This window comes from Mytilus galloprovincialis, chromosome 4 (genome assembly GCF_965363235.1).
Source record: "Mytilus galloprovincialis chromosome 4, xbMytGall1.hap1.1, whole genome shotgun sequence".
Taxonomy (NCBI): Eukaryota; Metazoa; Mollusca; class Bivalvia; order Mytilida; family Mytilidae; genus Mytilus; species Mytilus galloprovincialis.
In genome coordinates, this window is record NC_134841.1 from 22,900,616 (window position 1) to 22,923,654 (window position 23,039).

Genomic DNA, 23,039 nt, shown 5'->3' on the forward strand with positions numbered 1-23,039 from the left:
TAACTCCTAAAGGGGTCAACTGACCATTTCGGTCAAGTTGACTTATTTGTAAATCTTACTTTGCTGAAGATTATTGCTATTTACAGTTTATCTCTATCTATAATAATATTCAAGATAATTGCCCAAAAACGGTATAATTTCCTTAAAATTGCCAATTCCAGGGTAGCAACCCAACAACGGGTTGTCCGATCCGTCTGAAAATTTGAAAGCAGATAGATCTTGACCTGATAAACAATTTTTCCCATGTCAGATTTGCTCTAAATGCTTTGGTTTCAGAGTTATAAGCCAAAAACTACATTTCACCCCTTGTTCTATTTTTAGCCATGGTGGCCATCTTGGTTGGTTGGCTGGGTCACGCCACACATTTTTTAAACTAGATACCCAAATAATGATTGTGGCCAAGTTTGGTTAAAATTGGCCCAGTAGTTTCAGAGGAGAAGATTTTTGTAAAAGTTAACGACGACGGACGATGACGACGACGGACGACGGACGCCAAGTGATGAGAAAAGCTCACTTGGCCTTTTAGGCCAGGTGAGCTAAAAATACATAGAAAAAAACTGTAACAAATAAAATTACTCTGATATCATTGTCACAATTTAAAATAATCTGAGATAACATTATATATCAACATAATCGAGAAATGAGTTCTTGATTAAATACTGCAAACATTTAAATCTTCCTGGTGTTTTGATTTAAGCTTTTACCCTTGATACCAATAAAAGAAATGCTTCAATCTTAGATTATCTAATATAACACAATATCAAAAACCTGGGAATGAAGATCCTTTCAGACAGGAAATTCACATAAATATTGTGCATACATACTTTTGAGTCATGGTGCTGTATTTTCCGTTTGCCAAACACATATCTCAGAAATATTTCTTTCAAACATTCTTGTCTTATCAAATGGAACCATAATCTTTTAATAGCTAATGTTGTATTATTATCACTGAAAGACAGGTACAAAATACAAAACTCTAAATCCAACATTTAACGAATACATATCATACAATAATTCAGTCAAAGGGAGGTAACTGCACACAAACATAGATGCAAGATTTTTTTTATTAGTTGTTATTGGCTATGAACTATGACTATGTCAGTAACTGTGAGTACTCTCTGGGTGGGCAAGAAATAACTATTCACTGGTGAACTAGTGATATTGACTAAATATATACAGTCATTAATACTGCTGTTTCTCCACTGTGACTTAACTATAGACCAAAATCAGGCAGAAGTCTCATGACTGAATCCAGTTTACGCATTATTTGTTAACATTTTGCTTGGATTTTTTTGTGTTATTATTTTCCATCTAAAGGGAAAAGACTGAGTTCAGAAGAGTGAGAACAGGTAGAAAAGTCTATGTTATTGACTCATGAAATAGTAATAAACATATTTTCTATGGTCTTCCTACCTGATAAATTTCACAACTACATATTATCTTAGGGCCTTTTAGCCCTTTGATGAAACTGAGGCCATTTAGCCATTTGATGAGATTGTAGCCATCAAACTCCCTTTCATTTTCAAAACCATAGAAATATATCAGTAACGAAGATATAGAGAAGTCTGTAAATCATGCAGCCTAACTTACATAAATGGTGTATTATTGGTGTTAAGTAGAGCCTGGTACTTTGAATGAGGCTGTCCCTGGACTGTATCTAATGCAGTGGACGACAAGAATTCGTCTGGTGGACCAGAGAACATGTCTAATTTACTCAGCAGCATTTCTAACCACTGTTCTAAGGTTTTAAATACAGCATGCATTAATGGTGAACACACTGGTAATTCTGAAAGTAAAAAATTGTGTTATCACTCGAAGGTACACTTTCATATTGATAACAAACTACAGTGAAACCTGTCTAAACCAAAATCTCTTTTGGACTTCAGCTTTTGTTCGGATTGGCAGATGTTCGGTTTTATCAGGTTCACAACACACACGCTTTGATATTCCTGGTCTTAAGAACATGCTTGGTTTTCTGTTTATACAAGATTGGGTTAAGCCTATTTCACTGTAGTTGTCAAGTAGATTCTGTATCAAGCACTTGGGAAGCAGCAGCTGTATGAGTCCTAAACATTTTTAACACACTGTACCAAATCAAATAAATAATGATTGGTAAATAAGCTGATGTAAAGACAAACTTGAACGTTTTTTCATTCAGTTTAACAGTAAACATTGATAATGCCCTACATACACTAAAATTAACAATGACTCCAATGAAGACTCAGGTAATGATCTTGTTATGTAAGGTTTGATATGCCTCACAATAACTTTGTATCTTGTAGGGAGCGATCTTGTCCTATTGTGTTCCAAATGTAAACAGTAATCAGTGAATTTCGAATAGCTGCATGAATGGACATTTTATGAATGCCTCCAGGTGCGAGATTATCTTGCTGTGTTGAAGACCCATTTGTGGCCTTCGGCTGTTCTCTGCTGTTTGTTTGGGTTGTTGTCTCTTTGATACATTCCCCATTTCTATTCTCAATTTTATACATATCCTTTTCCTGCCAAAGAACATATTTATTGGATCATCAGTAAGCCTTGTCAATAGCTCACAAGGAATGTTCTATAATTGGTTTCAATTATAATTTTTTTTATGCCAATGGACATTAAATTTAATTAACTGGTTATTCTACACCAATCAATGGACATTATGTTAATTACCTGGTAGTTCTACACCAATCAATGAACATTATGTTAATTACCTGGTAATTCTATACCAATCAATGGAAGGAATGATAACAGGTTGTTTAGCACCAATTTAACAATTGTATATCTTATTAAGCACCATGAATATGAATTTGGATCTGTATGCTGTTGTACAGCTGCTGAAAAATTTCTAAAAAAAACAACATTTAGTTATGTTTACTAAAAAATGCAAAAAGTAAAATCACAAAAAATACCAAACTCTGAGGAAAATTCAAAACGAAAAAAGTCCCTAATAAATTTTCACTTAACAAAATATTTCTGGACAACATAGACAGAATTTTTGTTGACAGAAGGTCATAAATGTAAACTAAATGTGTCAAAACGACACAAATTGCCCCGTCCTCAAAAGTTGAAAAATCTGCAATTTCAATAACACATGTTGACACAAACATGATAGTAGTCTCACATATCAAAAATGAGCTAAAAATCTGGAGGCATATAGAAACAAGAATGTGTCCACAGTACACGGATGCCCCACTCGCACTATCATTTTCTATGTTTAAAGGACTGTGAAATTGGAATAAATTCTCTAATTTGGCATTAAAATTAGAATGATCTTATCAAAGGGAACATGTATACTAAGTTTCAAGTTGATTGGACTTCTACTTTATCAAAAACTACCTTGACCAAAAACTTTAACCTGAAATTTGCACTATCATTTTCTATGTTCAGTGAACCGTAAAATTGGGGTCAAAACTCTAATTTGGCATTTAAATTAGAAAGATCATATCATAGGGCACATGTATACTAAGTTTCAAGTTGATTGGACTTCAACTTCATCAAAAACTACCTTGACCAAAAACTTTAACCTGAAGCCAAAAACTTTAACCTGAAATTTGCACTATCATTTTCTATGTTCAGTGAACCGTAAAATTGGGGTCAAAACTCTAATTTGGCATTTAAATTAGAAAGATCATATCATAGGGCACATGTATACTAAGTTTCAAGTTGATTGGACTTCAACTTCATCAAAAACTACCTTGACCAAAAACTTTAACCTGAAGCCAAAAACTTTAACCTGAAATTTGCACTATCATTTTCTATGTTCAGTGAACCGTAAAATTGGGGTCAAAACTCTAATTTGGCATTTAAATTAGAAAGATCATATCATAGGGCACATGTATACTAAGTTTCAAGTTGATTGGACTTCAACTTCATCAAAAACTACCTTGACCAAAAACTTTAACCTGAAGCCAAAAACTTTAACCTGAAATTTGCACTATCATTTTCTATGTTCAGTGAACCGTAAAATTGGGGTCAAAACTCTAATTTGGCATTTAAATTAGAAAGATCATATCATAGGGCACATGTATACTAAGTTTCAAGTTGATTGGACTTCAACTTCATCAAAAACTACCTTGACCAAAAACTTTAACCTGAAGCGGGACAGACGGACGGACGGACGGACGGACGGACGGACGAACGAACGGACGCACAGACCAGAAAACATAATGCCCCTCTACTATCGTAGGTGGGGCATAAAAAAATCTGTATAATTGTGATATTCAATAATGTATCAAAGCCCGTAATTTCAGCAAAAATTAGTGGAGCAGAACAAAACATAAACTTGATCTGTAACTCATCATGGTCTACTCACATACCAAAAATTAGCCAAATATCTGAAGGCGTTTAGAAAAAAAGTCTGTATAACTGTGATTTTCAACAATTTCTCAAAGTCCAAAGCCCGCAATTTCGGCAAAAATTAGTGGAGCGGAAAGAAACTTATACTTGATCTGTAACGCATCATGGTTAACTTACATACCAAAAATGAGCCCAATATCTAAAGGAGTTTAGAAAAAAACTCTGTATAATGGTTTGTTGCGGAATGATGGAATGACGGAATTACGTAATTTGGAATTTCGGACAAGGATAAAACTATATGGCACCGACAACTTCGTTGCGGGGCCATAAAAAAGTAATTTTATATGCTACAGCTATGTATACTGAGTGGTGAGGGCATTACAATTATTACAATAATTTCCTTTTAGGACTAACCTATATATAGTTATACAACAGATGTAGATTTCAAGTTTTCTATGACAATTATTTCCTCTTTTTCTTAAGTAATGAATTTTGGCTTATGTATTACATATTTGTATGAAGGATGTAGATATGCATGGTTAGTTACTTTACAATATGATAGATCTATTTTGATTTCTAACACTGTAGAAGGTCTAATTGATCATGAAGTAAGTTTGAATAAAAACTATGTGATCGGCCTGTTTGATGACAAACTATGTGAAAGGTCTGTTTGATTACAAACTATGTGAAAGGTCTGTTCGATTACAAACTATGTGAAAGGTCTGTTTGAATAAAAACTATATGATAGGCCTGTTTGATTACAAACTATGTGAAAGGTCTCTTTAATGATGAACAATGATTTACTAACAGTGTTTTAGGTCTCATTGATGTATCATCATCTTCATCTTCCTCTTCTGATAAATCTTCCTCTTCTGACGACAAAGACTCCTCTGAGTCATAGTTAAATTCTCCATAGCCAGAGCCTGTTGAAAATGGCTGAAAAAATATCAAACTTAATATACAATTCATATACTTATTATTATTACCTATATGGTAAATTTTTATTAGTTGTGCAAGATATAAATCAATCAGGTGTTCCACAGGGCACAGCTTTATACGACAGCAGAAGTTGAACTCTGAACAGTTGGGGCAAGTATGGACACAACATTCAAGCTTGATACAGCTCTGAATTTTGATGCTTACTTGGGCCCCTTTTTTTGGCCCCTCACTTATTGAACCCCCTTTCCTTGGAGCATGAACCCCAAAACTCAATTCCAGCCTTTCCTGTGTAGTAAGAAACCTTGTAGTATAATTTCAGAGAGATCCATACACTTGAACTAAAGTTATTGTCTGTAAACTAGAAAAATGCTTCTTTTTTTTGCCCTTTTTTGGCCCCTTATTCCTATTTGTTCAGGGATATTAACCCCAAACGGAATACAAGCCTTCCCTTTGTTATATGGAACCTTGTGGTACAAAGTAAGAGAGATCCATATAGCTACGCATAATTTATTGTCCTGAAACTACTAAAATGCTTGTTTTTGTCCCTTAATTCCTAGACTGTTTGCCCCATAACCCTTAAAATAAATCCCAACTTTCTACTTAATAGTATGAACATTGTGGAATAATTTCAGAGCAATTGAAATACTTATACACAACTTTTTGTTCTGAAACTAGATTAATGCTTGTTTTCGGCCCCTAATTTCTAAACCTATTGGATTATAACCCCAAAATCAATCCCAACCTTCCATTTCTGGTTATAAACATTGTCTTAAAATTTTATTGATTTCTATTCACTTAAATTAAAGTTATCCGTCTTAAGACGACGACGACGACAACGTGATACCAATATACAATAATTTTTTTAATTTTTGCGGTCGTATGAAAATTAAACTAATTTTGGTAAAAGCCTTCATATAAATTGAAACTTTTGTTATATGGTTGATTTTTTGCCCTGTTTATTTATGAACTTTTATATTCCATAATTGGAACAACTTTGTGGTTTTCAATGACAGGAACATATGGGTGAAAAATCACTTGTTTGCTTACCACAAAAAATGCTTAAAAACTGGAAAGGGCAGCCCTGAAAGTGTATTCTTTTTTCAATATTTACAAGAGAGTATTACAAAACAAAGGAAGGGAAAACTGATTTGAGACCTTGTTTATATTATATGCCCTTAAATAATAATTCAGATCCTGTGTGAAAACAGATCACAGTTATGTAGGAGGAATTTAGTGTGTGTACTGACAAACCAAATCAAGAAATCAGCTCAATGTAAAACGTTTTGTACTACCAACCACATTATACCATACAAGTCTGCTGAATCTTTTCATCAAGTAATAAATATTTATTTATTCTGACACAGTCAAAGTTCCTATATACACCATAATCATAAATAAACATGTTTATTTTTCTGTTTAGGTTTTTTTGTAGGAATACTATGTACCTTTGTCATGAAGAATGTGATCATACTAAGTTCTGGTGGTAGAAAAGTTTCTTTGAAAGTTGTCTTTTCCTTGGTTGGCACATGTGGACCCAGTACTTTATTGTGTAACCTTCGTCTCTGTCTGGATAGTTCATCATCCTCTGCAATATAAAAGAAATAAATCAAAGCACTGTTATTGCTGTGAAACAGGTCATTGAAACCCAGGAAAATAATTATGATTAGCATCAACTTAGTATTAAAGCTTGTTTTACATCAACATGTATTTATCAACTACATATATCAATTATGTATGGTAGTGAATTAAATTCAAATATTTATTTTATAAAATTTTTGTTAAGGACTAAGGTCTAAATTATCAACAACCTTGTTTCTTAAGTTAATACCTCTCTTAAATATATCAAATTCTTTTACCTCAAAAAGCCTGTTATCTCAAAGTTAACAGTTTGATCTAACTGAGAAATATGGATTACATATAACTCCTTATATCTCAAAGAATGTGTGTCAGTCCAAACAATTTGAGATAACTAGAGTAAACTGTATACATACATGTATGAAGCAATTTCTTTTTTTAATAAGTTTGCCTTTAGAAAATTCATGTAAAGCGATGTTGGGCTGCATTTACTGAACACACTGAAATATTTGATTTTATGATAGAAATCTTTAAGGTTAAAGGCTACACTTAAAGTACTACATGAGTTTAAAATGATCAAAGATGCATATAAATGAGATGAACATTACCAAATGTCTATGCACACCATTTTACTTTTTCATCAACAAGAAAGTTTAAAACCAAACACCACTTAATAAAATGAATTGGGAATGTGTCCTTAAAACAGATGATGCTCCTGCTTGCATATAAAACATGATAAAGGGACAAGAGAAGAATTGTAAAATTAAAGCCACCAAAATTAAAACTTAATCTGTAGTGGGGGCATAAAAAAGGTAGTATTCATATCAATAACAAGGGAGAAAGTGGTCTGCTTGGCTACCAAACCCTGGACAAGACTTAATGTTCCACTTCTAGTTCCAGTACTGACAGTTTCTTGCACAGGTAAGGCAAAGGCTAAATCTGGGATTACTTAATAATCTTCCTATACCTTTTGATCAAAAGCAAACACTGCTGAGAATAAAAACAGAAAAAAAGGTAGCACATGCACAATGGAAGACATTTTATACCATTCAAAAGACGTAGACAAAATCAGTCAGTTTAAGACTTACTCAATAAGCATTCTATATTTTTTGTTTTGTTGTTCCCCAGCTGTTTGAATCTTTTTTTACATAAATTTGTAATGTTTAAGAAGAAAATTCATTTAAAAAAGTCCCACTAGCTGTAAATAACATCAGCTTGCTTGATAAGGAAATTAATACATTTATCAGTATTTCTGAAGCAGTTGTAAGTATGCTTTCCATCATGGAAAACGGATAGAAAACATAATGGGACAACCAGAAAGAGGTCTTAAATTAAAACTGATAACCAATGGCTCACCTGCATCAGAGTAAATATCAGTGTCTCCTTTCAAATACAAGAAAATATAAGCACTGTCAAAATATTTTGACTAAAATTTATCAGTAGTTACTGTAAAGCAGTGTTTTTCCATATTGAATTTCATGTTTTTAATGTTTTGTTTTCTATGATTGTAGTCTTCTGCAATTATAACAATAGAAACTATTTCCAACATAAATGATTAAATCTCCCGTCAAAAATTTACTGATTAACATTATCTTTTATGCTTATCTCATCATTGTCTCAGTTAAATGTATTTGATGTCATATGGTCAATAAATTGACTTACATGGCATTTACCCAAATTTAACATATAAAGTTCATTAACGTAAATTTCAGCAGTTTAATAATAATGTGTAACTGTTTAGAAATACATGAAAAAATGTTGTTTTTTACATGTTTAAAACTGTCAGAGTAAATGCCTTGACTACTCTTATATTTATCATCAAAAGTACTTTTCAGTGATAACTGGGGACCTGTTCCGCTAACCTTACTATGTCTTGTAATGTAAGCATGTCTATGTGGACACCTTTAGGCTGACCTTAATTTGTTCTCCCTTAAAAGTACAAACAAAGAAAAGTTATCCTTAAAAAATTCACTTTTTGTATCCCTCCTGATGTATGAAGTACTTACGAGGTAATGGCGTCCCTGACGACAGTTTTAAAGCTGTTTTAACTCCTCCCCCAAACAAAGCTGCCCATAGCTGTTGATGAAATCTATGTGCTACCAGCCTGTACAACATGTGGCAATCATATGCTGCCAGGGCATTGACTAGAAGGCTGATATACACAGCTAACATAGACTCACATAGGAGGATGTTTAACTTGGGTGCAACCTCATCTTTTTCTCTGGCTAACAACACTCTAAGAGATGTCACACCTGTAATAAAGATAGACTTAAACAATAGAAGGATGTTAATAAAAGCTTCTATTGACAAAAAGTATACATCTATTCACTTGAGTGATTTCTTTTCATCTGACTAACAGCAATCTTTTCTAAACGAAGTATCACGGAAGAAGATAATTAAAGAGTGTATCACCTTACCTAGCTGGAAAATAACATTGTTTTATTTCTTCTTTTTCTTTTTACCCTTACATGTACATAGAAAAAAGCTGACTATGCAGTATTAGCTTTGCTCATTGTTGAAGGCCATACGGTGACATAGAGCTGTTTTAAATTTCTGTGTCATTTGGTTTCTTGTGAAGAGTTGTATCATTGGCAATCACACCACATCTACTTTTTTTTTATATACAGCAAAGAACACATTTATAAGGATGATTTCAGTATATATTCATTGTTTATTTGTCAAAATGAACTTTTTAAAGGAGTAAATTCATCACTGATGTGACTCTCAACAGAAATAGCAAAATTAATATGCAGCATAAGATCTAACAGAATACCTACCTGGCCACTTTACAGGTGAGGTATTAATGATATCATCCCCTGTATTAGATCGTCTACGATACTTCTGCACTCCGGCCATTAAATGGCCTGCCTGACTACTGGTAAAATTATGACTAGGAAAAACAAGTTGATTGATAATAATAAGTTACTTACAATATTCTTGAAATGAATAAAATTAAAATTATAATATAATATAAAATTTCAATATAGTAACAAATTTATTATAACTGTTTGTTTTTTGTTATAGTGTAAAAGTATTGTTTTCCATGAAACCTATTGATATATGGCAGCAACAAGGTTATAGCTTATAAACTATGGATTTATTAATTTCAGTATCAGGAATGATAAAACAAGGATAATCAAGGAATACCATATGATACCTCGTTTAGTGTGAGTGAAACATATATTTCTGGAGTAGACTCAGTATTAAACACAGGAGTGGTCGAGTGTACACCAAAAAAACAGAAACACTTAAAAGCATAATAATGTCAGGCCTTTGTTAGTCTTGTATGATTTTTAATTTTAATCCACTAATATATTCAGAGTTTAGTATGACATCCATTATCACTGAACTTGTACACATTTTTGTTAAGGGGCCACCGGAAGAATGCCATCGGATGCAAGATTTTTTAGCTGTATTAAAGACTCATTGGTGGCCTTCAGCTGTTTTCTGCTTTTTGGTCGGGTTGTTGTCTCTTTGACATTTTCCCCATTTCCATTCTCAATTTGATTAGGTAGTTTAACCCTCTCCCTTTCACACTGGTACAGCTTACCGGTGAAACCAATTTCAAGCTTTTTTTGGGACATTTAGACTTGTTTAATCACCATTTGCTGACGTACAGATGTGGTTAAGGGCTCAAATTAATCCTCAGATAACCAGCAATGCGATTTAATGTGCATCAAACCTCTATCATTATTAGTTAATAAACAAGTCGCCCCTTACTGATGTGTAATTTTTCTGTAAAAACCATTTATTTTTCTTCGAATTTTAAGGAATATTCTCAAAAAGAAGTGCAAAGAAAGCTGCTCTTTTAAGAGGATTTATGACTTTTTTCAATAACTGTGCAGTGAGGTTTTGAAGAATAGTATTAAACTAATAGTTCTAACTTGTACACTAGTTGCAAATGTAATTTTTAGTGTAGCAGCGCATTCACAAACTTGAAATACGCTAAAAATCTGAAGTCATTTCTTAAAGATATTATGAGAAAAGAGACAAAAACCGCTAAAATATTCTGAATCTTTTTGGCAAAGTTGAAATAGATGTAACAAAACATGGTTTTGTAAGTGTTGCGGTATACTGAAGTTGAAAACACTTTTGTTTGAATAAAGGAACATGTATATTTCAATGATAAAATGACAGTTTAAAGAGTGGATTCCTCCTAGATTTGCGTAAAAATCATGCATTTGGCAACAAAAAATTATCATCTGAACACACAATTCCAAAAAGAAAACAAACTGGGTGAGAATCTTTATATTGTTTTTTTTTTTTTAATTTCTTCCGTAGTAGTATACTTAAGTACTTAAATTTCAACTAATTCACTACAATGCCAGTGGCGCAGGGGTACGATGATCTATCCCAAGGCGCTAAGATTGAGAGTTCGAATCCCACTGCCGGAGTTGGAAAATTAATTTCCTACATTAAATGTAAACTTTACTTTCAATTTCAAAAAGGAAACCTATGAAATTTTTTTAAAAGAATGTGTGTGCAAAATTGCCCCCCCTCTTTTACCCCCTTTGCTCCATCGGGCTCGGTCAAGGGTGTCCCAGATCAAGCTAGCATTGGTAATTCAATGAATTTTCCCTTGTAAAAACAAAGTTTAGGTTGCCGATTGATTGAAAACGAATTAGACAAATAACTAGGGTCAAAGTTTGAAATCAGACAAAAAGAGCGTCTAAAATCAATTATTTTGAATGGTACGGACATCGATATTTCAAGGCCTATAGCACGTTATGCGTCTATTTATACCACTATGATAACTTATATGGCTTCAACAGACTCGAGGCATTGTGTTTCCACCAAAACCTGACCCTATTAGCCCACCAATATGTCTCTGCACGACTTTTTGCCCAAGGATTTCGTATTTTTTCACTTTTTCTCCAACAGTCACATGACTTTTAGAAATATACCACGTGACCAAAAAATGACGAATTATCTTCAAACTTAATTTTTTGAAATATTTTACCCATTATCTTTCATTTGAGCCCAACATGACATGTGTATGACCATTGATGCAAATGCTGTATTCATTTAAACTTCGATAATGTATTTTTGATAACTAAAGGTCTAAAATGCATGAAAGGGAAAGGGTTAATCTTCAAGATTATAAATATCCCATCCCTATTAAACTTACCTAGTAAAACCTTCAAGACTAGCATCATTACTTTCCTTCAGCGACACAACAAAACTATCACAGTCGCACAAACATTGATATATACATGAGGACAATGCTATACTCAGATTTCTCATCGTAAATATTGTGTTTATTGCACTATCCACACCAGGTGGAGCCACTATCTCTATAACAGAATGCAGAAGATCCTGTGACATACACTGTATGTGCTGGATAGGATCAGCTATCACAGTTTTAGAACTAGCAATGGCTGCTGACAGTAAAGGAAGTGTTGTAGGGAATGGCAAGGGAGATAATAACTGCTGCTGTGTTTTCTCTTGTTGTAATTCCTGAAAAATATATTTTTAATATTTTTAATATTGCAAAGCATTTTTTAAAACGGAGTGAATAATGGAAGGAAATGGAAAATGACATAATGACTGTAACTACATCTTTTCCTGTTTTACAGATTACTTTAAAAATGATATCATTGAAATTTTTTGGAACAGATGTTAGATTTCTGCATGTTGCACAAGTTATGTAATTTTCTTGACAAGTACAAATGTATAACCTCATTTCATAACTTGAATATCTGAGTATATATTTCAATGATAAATTTCATGGATAGGATGTTTAGAATGTTTAGATCAATGCACTATATTTTGAGTATTGCAAAAGCAGCGATCACCCTTGGAAGATTAAGAAATCAAGTCAAAAATGCTCTTGGCAGAGGAAAGATTGTCGGAAAAGGCAAGGTAATTTACCTGTTGTTGTGTGCCCTCCTGAAAAATACATTATAACATTGCGTCCTAAAGATAGAAATATTAATATTGCATGAATCAGCATGAAATAACAAATCCTCTGTTTCTACCATTAAATTTTTTTCATAGTATAATTTAACATACTGTAAATTCAGAAATTATAATGTGCATTTAGTATTACGATTTAGTCAATTCAGACTTAAATGCAATTTTAATTTTTACAATTTTGAGAAAAATCCTGTTTAATTCAAATAAAGTATTTCAAAATGTGAGTTTAAATTATTGTGTTTAAAACTCCGTCGCATTTTTTGCAATAATAAAAACTTCGCAATAATTTTTGAATTTACAGTAATCCATACCATATGTCCAACAACTTTTTCACCTTAAAAGTAGAAGTCATAACAGAGGCTCATCTTCTTTAAAAGTTTGTTGATTGTTGAGTTTAGAGATTACCAAAATTCTCTCTTAATCAGAGCAGGAATTCCATTTGAGATGGGGTCTTACTAGCAGAGTAAAGTCAGTTTGGTCCATGCTTGATAAGGGGGATAATTCTCACCTGTAAAAGCAGCAGTAATTCCATCTGAACAGAGGCCAATCCTCCTCCACCAGCCCCTTGTAACATACAATAGCTAGCTAGGGTACGTAACAATTGCTGATGTGTTTTTAACCACTGTTTTCTGTTTGCCATTCTCTCTAACTTGGACTGGAAGTCCATCTTCTCTGCTAAGATGACCTCATGTAATGTTGGTTTGTATGAGGAATCAGATCGAACAGACATAGACCTTGCTGGTCTGGTTGGTACATCTAGTGGGGGTTGATCCTCAAACCCATAGTCTGAAGGACCTATAATACAAAAATAAAGTGAAAGCTGGTCTTAAATTCCACTGTCCAAGGAATCTTCTAGTATAAACAACAGAAGAACCTCAGAGGCCTTATATATGGCCTTAAAACACAACTTATTTGTAGTGCCTGTAAACAATAATATTTTTGCAGTGTAGTATACTGTGTGGTCATCAAATCATTGTAATATGTGAAAGGATTCATGAAACATTCATGAAATAGACCTCCTAGAGCTAGGACACACATTTAATGAGAATAAAATGACTTTAAACATTATACATGTCTACCTGTTAGGTTCAACAACAAAAATCCAAACGTCACAACAAATAAGAAGAGAACAGGAACCAAAACTTATACTATTGATTACTGCATGAACAACTTTGTTGGAAAACATATCATAACTTTTGTGCTATAATTTACTCAGCTATTTATTGGAGAGGTCTTCTACGTTGAAATTTTAAAAGAACTATAATGTGTCAACAGGTTTAACACACAACCAGGTAATGACTACAGCTCACTCACACTGGCTAATAATAAAAACAGGAAAATAAAATTTTAAAGATCTCTTGTCAACAAATTAATTATATTCTGCAAACTTACTTTCTGGTGGCTTTGATGTAACAGGTGATACAATGTCAGTGGCTGTATGATCTTTGTTGCCATAGTTACTTAGAAACTGTAGAACTTCCACTTCTTTTTCAAGCCAGATGTATAACTGAAATCTTAACTGTCCACCATCCACTTCAAAACCCGTGGCTAAAGTCTGCATTTCTTCCATTAGTACTTTAAGACATGCAATAAAAGCATACTGTTGAGCAAAAATGTCAATCTTCTGATGACCTTTGGACCCTTGATCCTTAGAATCAGTCTGCTCATCTACCACAACAGTTGGTACATCGTTTATCATTTTGTCCTCCTCACCATTCTGTTCTTTTGAATCTAATTCTGTATCAGATTCTTCTGAACTAAAACTCAGATCAAATTTAGGTTCCTCCAAGTCAAACTTGAGAGAAGGTGCTCCCCAGTCAATAGTATCAGAACTATCAACCTTTTTACTTATTGGTGTACTCCAGTCAACACTACTCTTAGTCTCTTTGAAACCATTGGTAATAGGCTGACCCCAATTAAGACTGTCAGATTTATTAATAGGTTCACTCTCTTGATTAAATGGGTCTATTGTTCCTGTTTCTATGGCAGCAGAAGACAAGACCGGAGCAAAATCCCTTAAGGTTTTTGCGGATGCATTCTCTATAACTGGAGGTAGTTTTGATAAGACTTCTAAAGCTAACAATGGACAGCCATTTTTATAATGAGTATGAGCAGTTGTGAAAAACAAACGTCTCTCTAATGGAGTTACTTTATCAACAACAACAGAACTGTCGTCAAGTACAACAGTCTGTTGTCGAGTAAATCCAGGAATAACACTCTTTTTTCTCATCTCAGTTCCAGCATTGGCCATTCTCTGCCTAACAAGTAATGGATGAGTTCGTAAATAATTGTAGAAGTTAAACACACTTGGAAGAGAATTAACACTATCTGTATCAGTATTACGGAGAATTTTGCTTGGTTTTCTTGCATCTTGTAATAAAGTGTTTAGTGAGCCTCTGAAATCTTTCATAGACCATAATGACATGCTCCTGAGGAAAGGATCAATAAGCATTCTATCAATGTCATAATTATCACCATTTTTATCACAACCAAGAATCTGTGTGTAGAGAATTTGTTTAACACTGTCCGATAACATATCCTCTCCACCATTCAGTCGACATATCACTAATGCTAATTGTATGTCATTCAGGTTATTCACACATACCTAAGTACAAAAGCATATATTAACATATAACATTCATCAAAGTAATATGGCTTAGTTGTGTAAAAACATGTTATCAAATTTCCTTGAAAAATTATGTATCATATTCAGTTAAGTTTTGATAAAGCTCATGCAATAAAAGAAAGTATTACATGCCCTATCTGTTTTCTGTTAAATTCATAATATAGGTGCTATACAGCATTTTACCATTAATATATATGCTTTCATCAATCAGGCTATGGAACAGTGACCTTTGTAGTGAATCCAAAAAGCAAGTTTAAAGGATAAATTGGTGCATTTATTGATTTATAAAAACCAAGACCAAACTGAATAATACAAAACTGATATTTGTGACTTTTATAACTGAATTTATTAGGTCATATTCAGAAGTTACCTAAAGAGGGGTCAAACAGATGACTTACAGTATTGTTCTTTTTCATGATTTTCAGCAGGTCAATTTAGAACAAAACAGATCCTTATTTTATTTACATATTATCGTTATAAATTAATCAATCAATACAAAGCATAACAAGGCCATATGTTTTATATATGTTACACAGCAAAAAAATGCAGGAAAACTAACTCAAAGAAAAATAGACAACTTTTCTTACAGCTTCATCAAAGGGCACCTGCTACTCAATAGAAAAGCTACATCTATACAGGTTATATAACTGACCTCGATAGCATCATTTAGAGAACCAGCTAACAAGAAGAATGCTGCAGCATGAGTAAATCTTTGTTTTCCAAGTAAGTCAAATGCATTTTTTAAAGCTGCTTTTCTCCATCTATCCTGATCAAAGTCTTGTTTGAAGAAATCTACCATCTTCTTGTTACTCAGTGACCTAAAATATCATAAAAGGAAAAATGTTAATTCATTTTCAATTTTTGTTACAGAAATATAATGGGTTTTTTAAACAAATTAAACAAAGTATTTACTCTTTACTTCAATTTTCAATGTGATAGTTTTTTTTACTAAACAGTAGATTTCTCAAGGCTTTGGCCAACAGGAATACTGATTAATATTTGAAACTGAAGAGACATAATGAGTGTTGAAAGTCCAGTTGATGGTAAAGGTGTTTGTTTGTGATTTTGCAATTGATAACATGAACAAGAGGAGAAGATACCTGTTGAAATAAAAACAATTTTCCTAACCCAGTTTGCAAACTAATTGGCAGTTACAAATTCAAATGCCTTTATATTTTGATGATGAAATGTCATATTTTATTCTTCATAACCTAAGGATTAAGCTTCATAAAGCACACAGTACTATTTTCCTTTATTTTGAAGAAAAGTTAATAAATATACCTATATAAGCCCCAGAGTACACTTTTCTTCTTCATGGCTAGATAGTATATAGCTGCATCCATAGGATCCTTGTTGGCTTGAAATGCTGCTTTGGCCACCTGGAAAATTTAATATAAACAAACAATGTAGGAATCTATGTATTGATCTATAACTTATATCTTTATAATGTTCAGAATCATATGTCATGCATTTCATGTGTAATTGTAGTAAACAAAAGTTTTCTTGATAAGTAAATGGTAATTCAAATACACATCATATTGCAACTTGAATAATATTTAGATATATATTTGCTTGCCATTTGTTGGATATAATCTAATGAATGATTAATTCACTGCAATATTTTGTATGACTTTCAAAGGTAGTTATAAACTTTGAAAGATGTTGATATCAAAGCAGTATCATTTAGGATTCTAAAATGCAACTTTAACCCATATATTATAAAATTAAACTTTGAATGAGGAAATGACAAAGACAAACAAAAAACTATAATCGTGACAACCAATCACATAGTTTCCTACCTTTTCCATTGTTCTTTTTAAAATATTAATATTATTTATCCACCAACCAGCTCCAAATTCCTTCAGCTCAGCCCATACTGGCTCTCCTTTCTGCATACTCGGTATATATGACAATAGCTCCTATAAATATAAAGATAACAGAAAATAGTTATAATACCAGGAATAAAGTCAACATATATATATTAGACTGTTAGTTTTCCTGTTAGAATGGTTTTACACTAGTAATTTTTTGGGGCCCTTTATAGCTTGCAGTTTGATATGAGCCAAGGCTCCTTGTTGAAGACCGTACTTTGACCTATAACGGTTTACTTTTTACTAATTATGAATTGGATGGAGATGTGCCTCATTGGCACTCATACCACATCTTTTTATGAAAAAAACATAACAGACAGATTCAACTTTTAGAGATATTCAAAGTCCTTATACTACACACAGGGGTGTGGAAATATTTGTTGTGAGCACTTGTCCCTGGAAAAGTAAAACTAAAAATTTAACTTGTCCGGAAAAAAATTTACTTGCCCTGATGATCCCAATAAATATTGAAGTATTTCTTGTTAGCTAATATATGATTCTTACTTAGCACTATTGTGCATCACAAACAAATGAAATCCATTTGTTTATATGTGTCAAAAATTTAGGAAAGTAGGAAATGGGTTAACATCAATGGGATAGAAACCTAACAGCAAACCAACCAATGAAATGACATGTAAAGGACAATTTTGCAGCAGTTTTGGAATAAAAATTGTAGCCAGTAGGTACATAAAAATTATACTAAATTTGAGGACAGTGATTGAAGAAATGTAAACTAAATAATAGATAAACTATTGATTGTGTGGTGTTTCTCTCAACTGACACACTTGTTTTTTCTTGAGTATTTATTATTGTCTTGATGGGCAATTAAAGCGTCCCTTCTATTTACCAGTTTGACAACAAATAATGTTGACCTTTGATCTATCAATAAGACAAAAACTTAATTTATTTTCCGAATTTCCATAGATAGCCAGGGGGCAATCTGATATCCACGATGTCTGAAATTCTCGCTTCCGTTTTTTTTTTAAATACTCTGTGTCCTCCGTTTGCATTTAAGGTTTTCTACTCGACTCATGATTCTTTTTGCCTTGCTTGCCCAGCTTTTTATTAAGTATTTGTCAATCTGAATCTCGATACAAAATTTAAAGAAATGACACTTCCGGTAAATGATGGATGAAACTTAATCGATGATCCCGGGTCAATGGACAAAGCCATTGCAATGTTACGCGACTCGGGTTCGCATACTTATTTTAATTTATTTTGGTAATCGATCTATTTCCGGTATCATGTAATATTTATCGTCATGAACATTGATGTTTTTTACTTGCTGAACATTGGTTTCTTTTACATAAATTAAACATCTTTATACGTTTTGAAATTAATTTTATCATTTTGTTGGATTTGAACTTTGTCTTGTATATTTTTTTACTTGTCCACGGGCAACCAAGACAAAAATAATTACTTGTCCGGTTGTTCAAATGTACGAGTCGGGCGAGTCGGGCATAGCATTTCCACACCCCTGGACACACTGGCTCTTCTTTTTTTTTGAAGGGTGGTAGATTTTTACAAGATCAAAATTTTTGGATTTTAAACCCAAATTCAAGTCTTCAGGCTGGAATATGTGGTTTATCTTTATTATGCAGTTTTTCCTTGCATATTCCAGCCTGAAGGTTTGTCTTGCATGATCAGTACTTAGTGAGCTATTTAAGCCTTAAGGTGGTACCTAACAGTACAGGGAGATAACTGTGTAAAGTCAGCTAAACGTTTTAATTACATTGTGTTGTAAAAGGAATATTAAGCTTCTCAATGACAAAATTTGGTGTTTGTCAAACTGCTATATAACCAGTGTATTTTTTCTGACAAAACGGTTGGTTCAATATTTTTGAAATTTTTATATTTTTGTTAAAGGGTCAAAGTAAACACTTTGACAAAATTTTATGAAAATTAAACGAACCAAATTAATTTTAGTGAAAGTGTTGGGTACCACCTTAAGGTCTGCATTGTATGACCACAAGTGGAAAATCTGCTTAAGAAATATGTATGCAATATGGAGTTATACCTCAGTTGATTCTGAATGGTATGCCCAAACCAGACTAGCTGATCTAAGCCCCTGCTGACGCAGCATGGCTCTCTGTACTGGGGGTAGGGTTCTGATCAGGTAGATATGGTGTCTTATAGCCAGAAGAAATCTCAGGCCACAATCATCTATACTCTCTGCTGTTCCTGCTGCCTGAAGATCTACAAAAAAAATACAAAACATTTCATTTCTTATATGCATAACTTTTGAAATCACCCCTTCCTGAAATAAATTCCTTGAAATGTATGATTTTTCCTTCCTATCCCAAATGTTATCAAATTTTAAGCAGGGCAAATATTAGAACAAACCAGAAATTTGGAAAGTAGTTTTGCAAAGTATTTTGATTGAATTCTACAAATCTATTTTCTATATACACTGGAAGTTGTAATTACCTGATTTACTCTCAGCCTCAAATCTGTCAGCAAAGTCTGTTTTAGTATGAGCTACAGTATCAGCCAGAGCTAACAGGTACATCTGGTCCAGACTTGTCAGACCCGGTAACTGGGTATGGGTTAAGTGTTGGGTTAATAATCGTGAGTGACCTGCACCAAAGTATGTTGGTTTCTGGTACCCTTGTGAAGACGATGGAATTCTTTTTCTAGTGGCAGTGTTTTCTGGACTGGTTGAGAAAACATCTACATTAAGTTCTTCATCATTTATATTTGTGTCGAATAAATTGGTATAATCTTGGTTGGGTACATTTGTGGCAGGGGCATTAATCATCTCAGCTTGTGCCACAGTGTTATCTTCATCAGCAGCTAATAATGCATACATAGGAAGAGCTGGGATAGAAGAGATCTCTTTGTAGTCTAACTGGTTCTCTTCCTGAATGACTGGTACCTCTACAGGACTGCCACCGCTGACAGAAACTGTCCGCGGTTTGGTTAAACGATTCTCATCCTGCTCTTCAGAATCAAGGTAACAATCACCACCAGAAATACAGCGCACTAAATGAGACAGAATAGCTTTTACTCGTCGTGTCTTCCCAGAATTCAATAGTTCCATAAGTAATTTAGGATGGTATTGTGGTAAAACAGGATTAGCAATACGATATGCCTCAAATAAACCAAATTCTTGTATCACAGAGAGACTAGTCGTACTTTCACTTTTAGATTTACTCAAATTAAATTTGGATAAGTTTGCATCAGAACTTTTACGAGACAGATTGTTAAGATGCTTAAAACTTGGCATGGAATAAGATGGCTTTAGCTTAGCAACAGATTTTGAAGCTTGCAGACTATTTAGACTATAAACCGTCAAACTAGCATCATCAAGTGTCCTCTTATCAAAATCAGCTTCACTTACATCAGTATTCTTAGCCGAATTCCTCCATTGGGAATACACATGCATTTCATTGTCCATGCCCACAACCAGAATTCCTCCTCTCACCCATGACAAATGCATAGGCAGTGGAGGTAATCCATCTGCTGTTGTTAGTTCTATCGATCGTAACTTCATCCATTGAATATCCTCATGTATATTAGTTATCATTATAGATTTGGACTTTACAAAGTTCTGGCGTCTATAAGAGGCATCCATGAATCCGTGACTAGATTTAACACCACCGTCTTGTTTCTTTTCTCTCTGTTTAGATTTTTGACATGATTGAACTATATCATTTGACACTTGTCCATACATAAGAATTTTAGACCCCACCCCTACTGTTAGTATATGTGACCCGTCTTCAGTTGAGACCCAGTCTAACTGTACAAGTTGTTTCTGCTGAAGGATACCATGGTTATCACATTGTGCTGATAATGTCTTTTTAACACTGAATATGGTACTCATACTAGGAACATGTGTAAGACGATTCATGTTGACAAGTGAAGCAGAAGGGGACATCCCTTTGTTCTTGTCCTCTTCTGTTATTTCAAGGGTGTTGGAAGGAGGACTGTTTGGAGTATAGATGCAGTCTAAATCTATTTCAGGGTTATTTTCTGGCACATTTATGTTCTTAAGTTCTATTGTATCTTCTAACAGCCATTCTGATCCACCTACAAAATATATTATCTACATTGTATTTGAAAACCAGTGACACCTCTTCAAATAAAATTTAATTTGCTGTTTCAATTCTATTTAAGTACTGAAAATTACTCCCAATCTTAATTGACTATGGATGTGCGTTTTCCTGCCAGAGGCTGGTGGGTTTTCTCTGAATACTATTGTGTGTATTTACCATATATTTTATCTTGATAAGATATCTTCTCTCATTTCAATTACCTCCCTTTATTTCTTTTATTTTTGTATTAGAAAACATCTCAATGATACATAGTCTAAATAGGATACATTTCAACATTGAAAATATCATTTGAAAAGGACATGTGTAGCACATGCATTTAATTGATGGCATAATTTTCCTTAAGTCTTTGCTTCTGTAACACATATATGTTTGTAGGAAAATGTTACCTGTGGATTCACATTCATATATTGCCACATACAAGTTGACCATTTTTCCTTTGGACTTGTCTGTCTTGGTTTTGACACTTCCCATTCTGTAGGCTATAGCCAATCTACCACTGTAGGCACAGCTTACTGCTATTGGTTTGCCTGATATAAATGTAACAATTGAATATTAAATATGACATATATTGTACATGTATATTGAATATAACATTACAGCTAAGGTTTTCTATTCCAAGTTTAGACTGCTAGAGTCGTATTTAGCACAACTTACAGAATTCAATGATATTAATGCTATTTAACTTGGAACTTGATATGCCTTAATTGTACATGTATACATATGCACGTCAAATATAAACACAGTTAAGGTTTTCTATTCAAAGTATAGACTGACTTTGCTGTAATTGGCCCAACTTTTCGAAATATTCAATGATTAATGCTCTTTAACTTGGAATTTAATTAGGCTTTCCAAAGTTGTGTTGATTTGAGCACCATTGTTGAGTTTTATGAAGACAAAACACACATCTGGCATACCAAACTATAATCATGGAATCTTTGATGAGTTTTTACAAAATTGCAACAGATAGATATATTCCATGGCCATTAAGTGGGCCATCAGTAAATTTATCCAACTAGCAGACATAATCCTATGTTTTTAAATCTGGTACTTATACATGATATTCTTATCCTTTTAGAACACCTGATGTTGATATTTTTTCTATTATTTTGTATCCTCTTTTCTTGGTGCATTAACAGCTAGTCTAATGCGATATTTCAATTTAATAATTGTAAAATACCTAAACCATAATATATGCCAATTACACAGTGTTCTAGGATTCCCATTACCCGTTACCCGGGGTAAGTGGATTAGGACAACGGGTAAGTCATTTTTTAGCCTTTGTCACCCGGTGGTAAGTCAATTTTCAAGTTCGGGGAAGCCGAAAAACTCTTGAAATTTCCCGGTCCTCTTCAATTTTCCCATATCTGCTTTTTATTTTTATTAAATCACGAGAAAAAACTTTGATAAAAGATCGAAGATTTTGTCGATGTCTATCGGCGCTTTTATTCAAGCACTCGTTTACTAGGTGTAATCAAGCGCAAAAGAGACCACATTCTTCTCCTATCATTCTAAAAGTCGGTCACGGTGTCGGTAAAATCGGAAAATCCGGATTGATAACTGGTGCTTAAATCGGGACATAAACGATTTTTTTTCTTGTCATCGGAGGAAAATAAACTTACAGTTGCATTTATTATAGCTCTTAATAAATGACATAGTAATAACTATAACATATTTGTCAAATTTAGTAAGAAATCGTTTTTTTTGCGCCGCCCGCATTGGTTGGCGGATTTAACTTTTAGATGTGGGTAAGTAATTTTTTTATTGATCTTA

The 23,039-nt window shown here is 33.4% G+C and overlaps 1 protein-coding gene across 3 annotated transcripts in view; it reads right to left on the reverse strand.

The window, feature by feature from the left end:
* LOC143071648 (dmX-like protein 2) overlaps positions 1-23,039 on the reverse strand; it is a 102,769-nt gene that overhangs the window by 44,287 nt on the left and 35,443 nt on the right. For 2 of the 3 annotated variants that reach the window (XM_076246112.1, XM_076246110.1), the window contains 17 exons: positions 21,656-21,796; positions 19,642-21,243; positions 19,232-19,410; positions 17,143-17,262; positions 16,625-16,722; positions 15,996-16,161; positions 14,110-15,322; positions 13,226-13,512; positions 12,673-12,690; positions 11,930-12,258; positions 9,579-9,691; positions 8,808-9,053; positions 6,672-6,811; positions 5,096-5,223; positions 2,703-2,836; positions 1,591-1,786; positions 825-948 (listed from right to left, as the gene is read on the reverse strand). In XM_076246112.1, coding sequence (XP_076102227.1) covers positions 825-948; positions 1,591-1,786; positions 2,703-2,836; positions 5,096-5,223; positions 6,672-6,811; positions 8,808-9,053; positions 9,579-9,691; positions 11,930-12,258; positions 12,673-12,690; positions 13,226-13,512; positions 14,110-15,322; positions 15,996-16,161; positions 16,625-16,722; positions 17,143-17,262; positions 19,232-19,410; positions 19,642-21,243; positions 21,656-21,796 — 5,234 coding nt within the window. The remainder of the gene's footprint in view (positions 1-824; positions 949-1,590; positions 1,787-2,702; positions 2,837-5,095; positions 5,224-6,671; positions 6,812-8,807; positions 9,054-9,578; positions 9,692-11,929; positions 12,259-12,672; positions 12,691-13,225; positions 13,513-14,109; positions 15,323-15,995; positions 16,162-16,624; positions 16,723-17,142; positions 17,263-19,231; positions 19,411-19,641; positions 21,244-21,655; positions 21,797-23,039) is intronic. The other variant, XM_076246113.1, reaches the window with a different exon arrangement.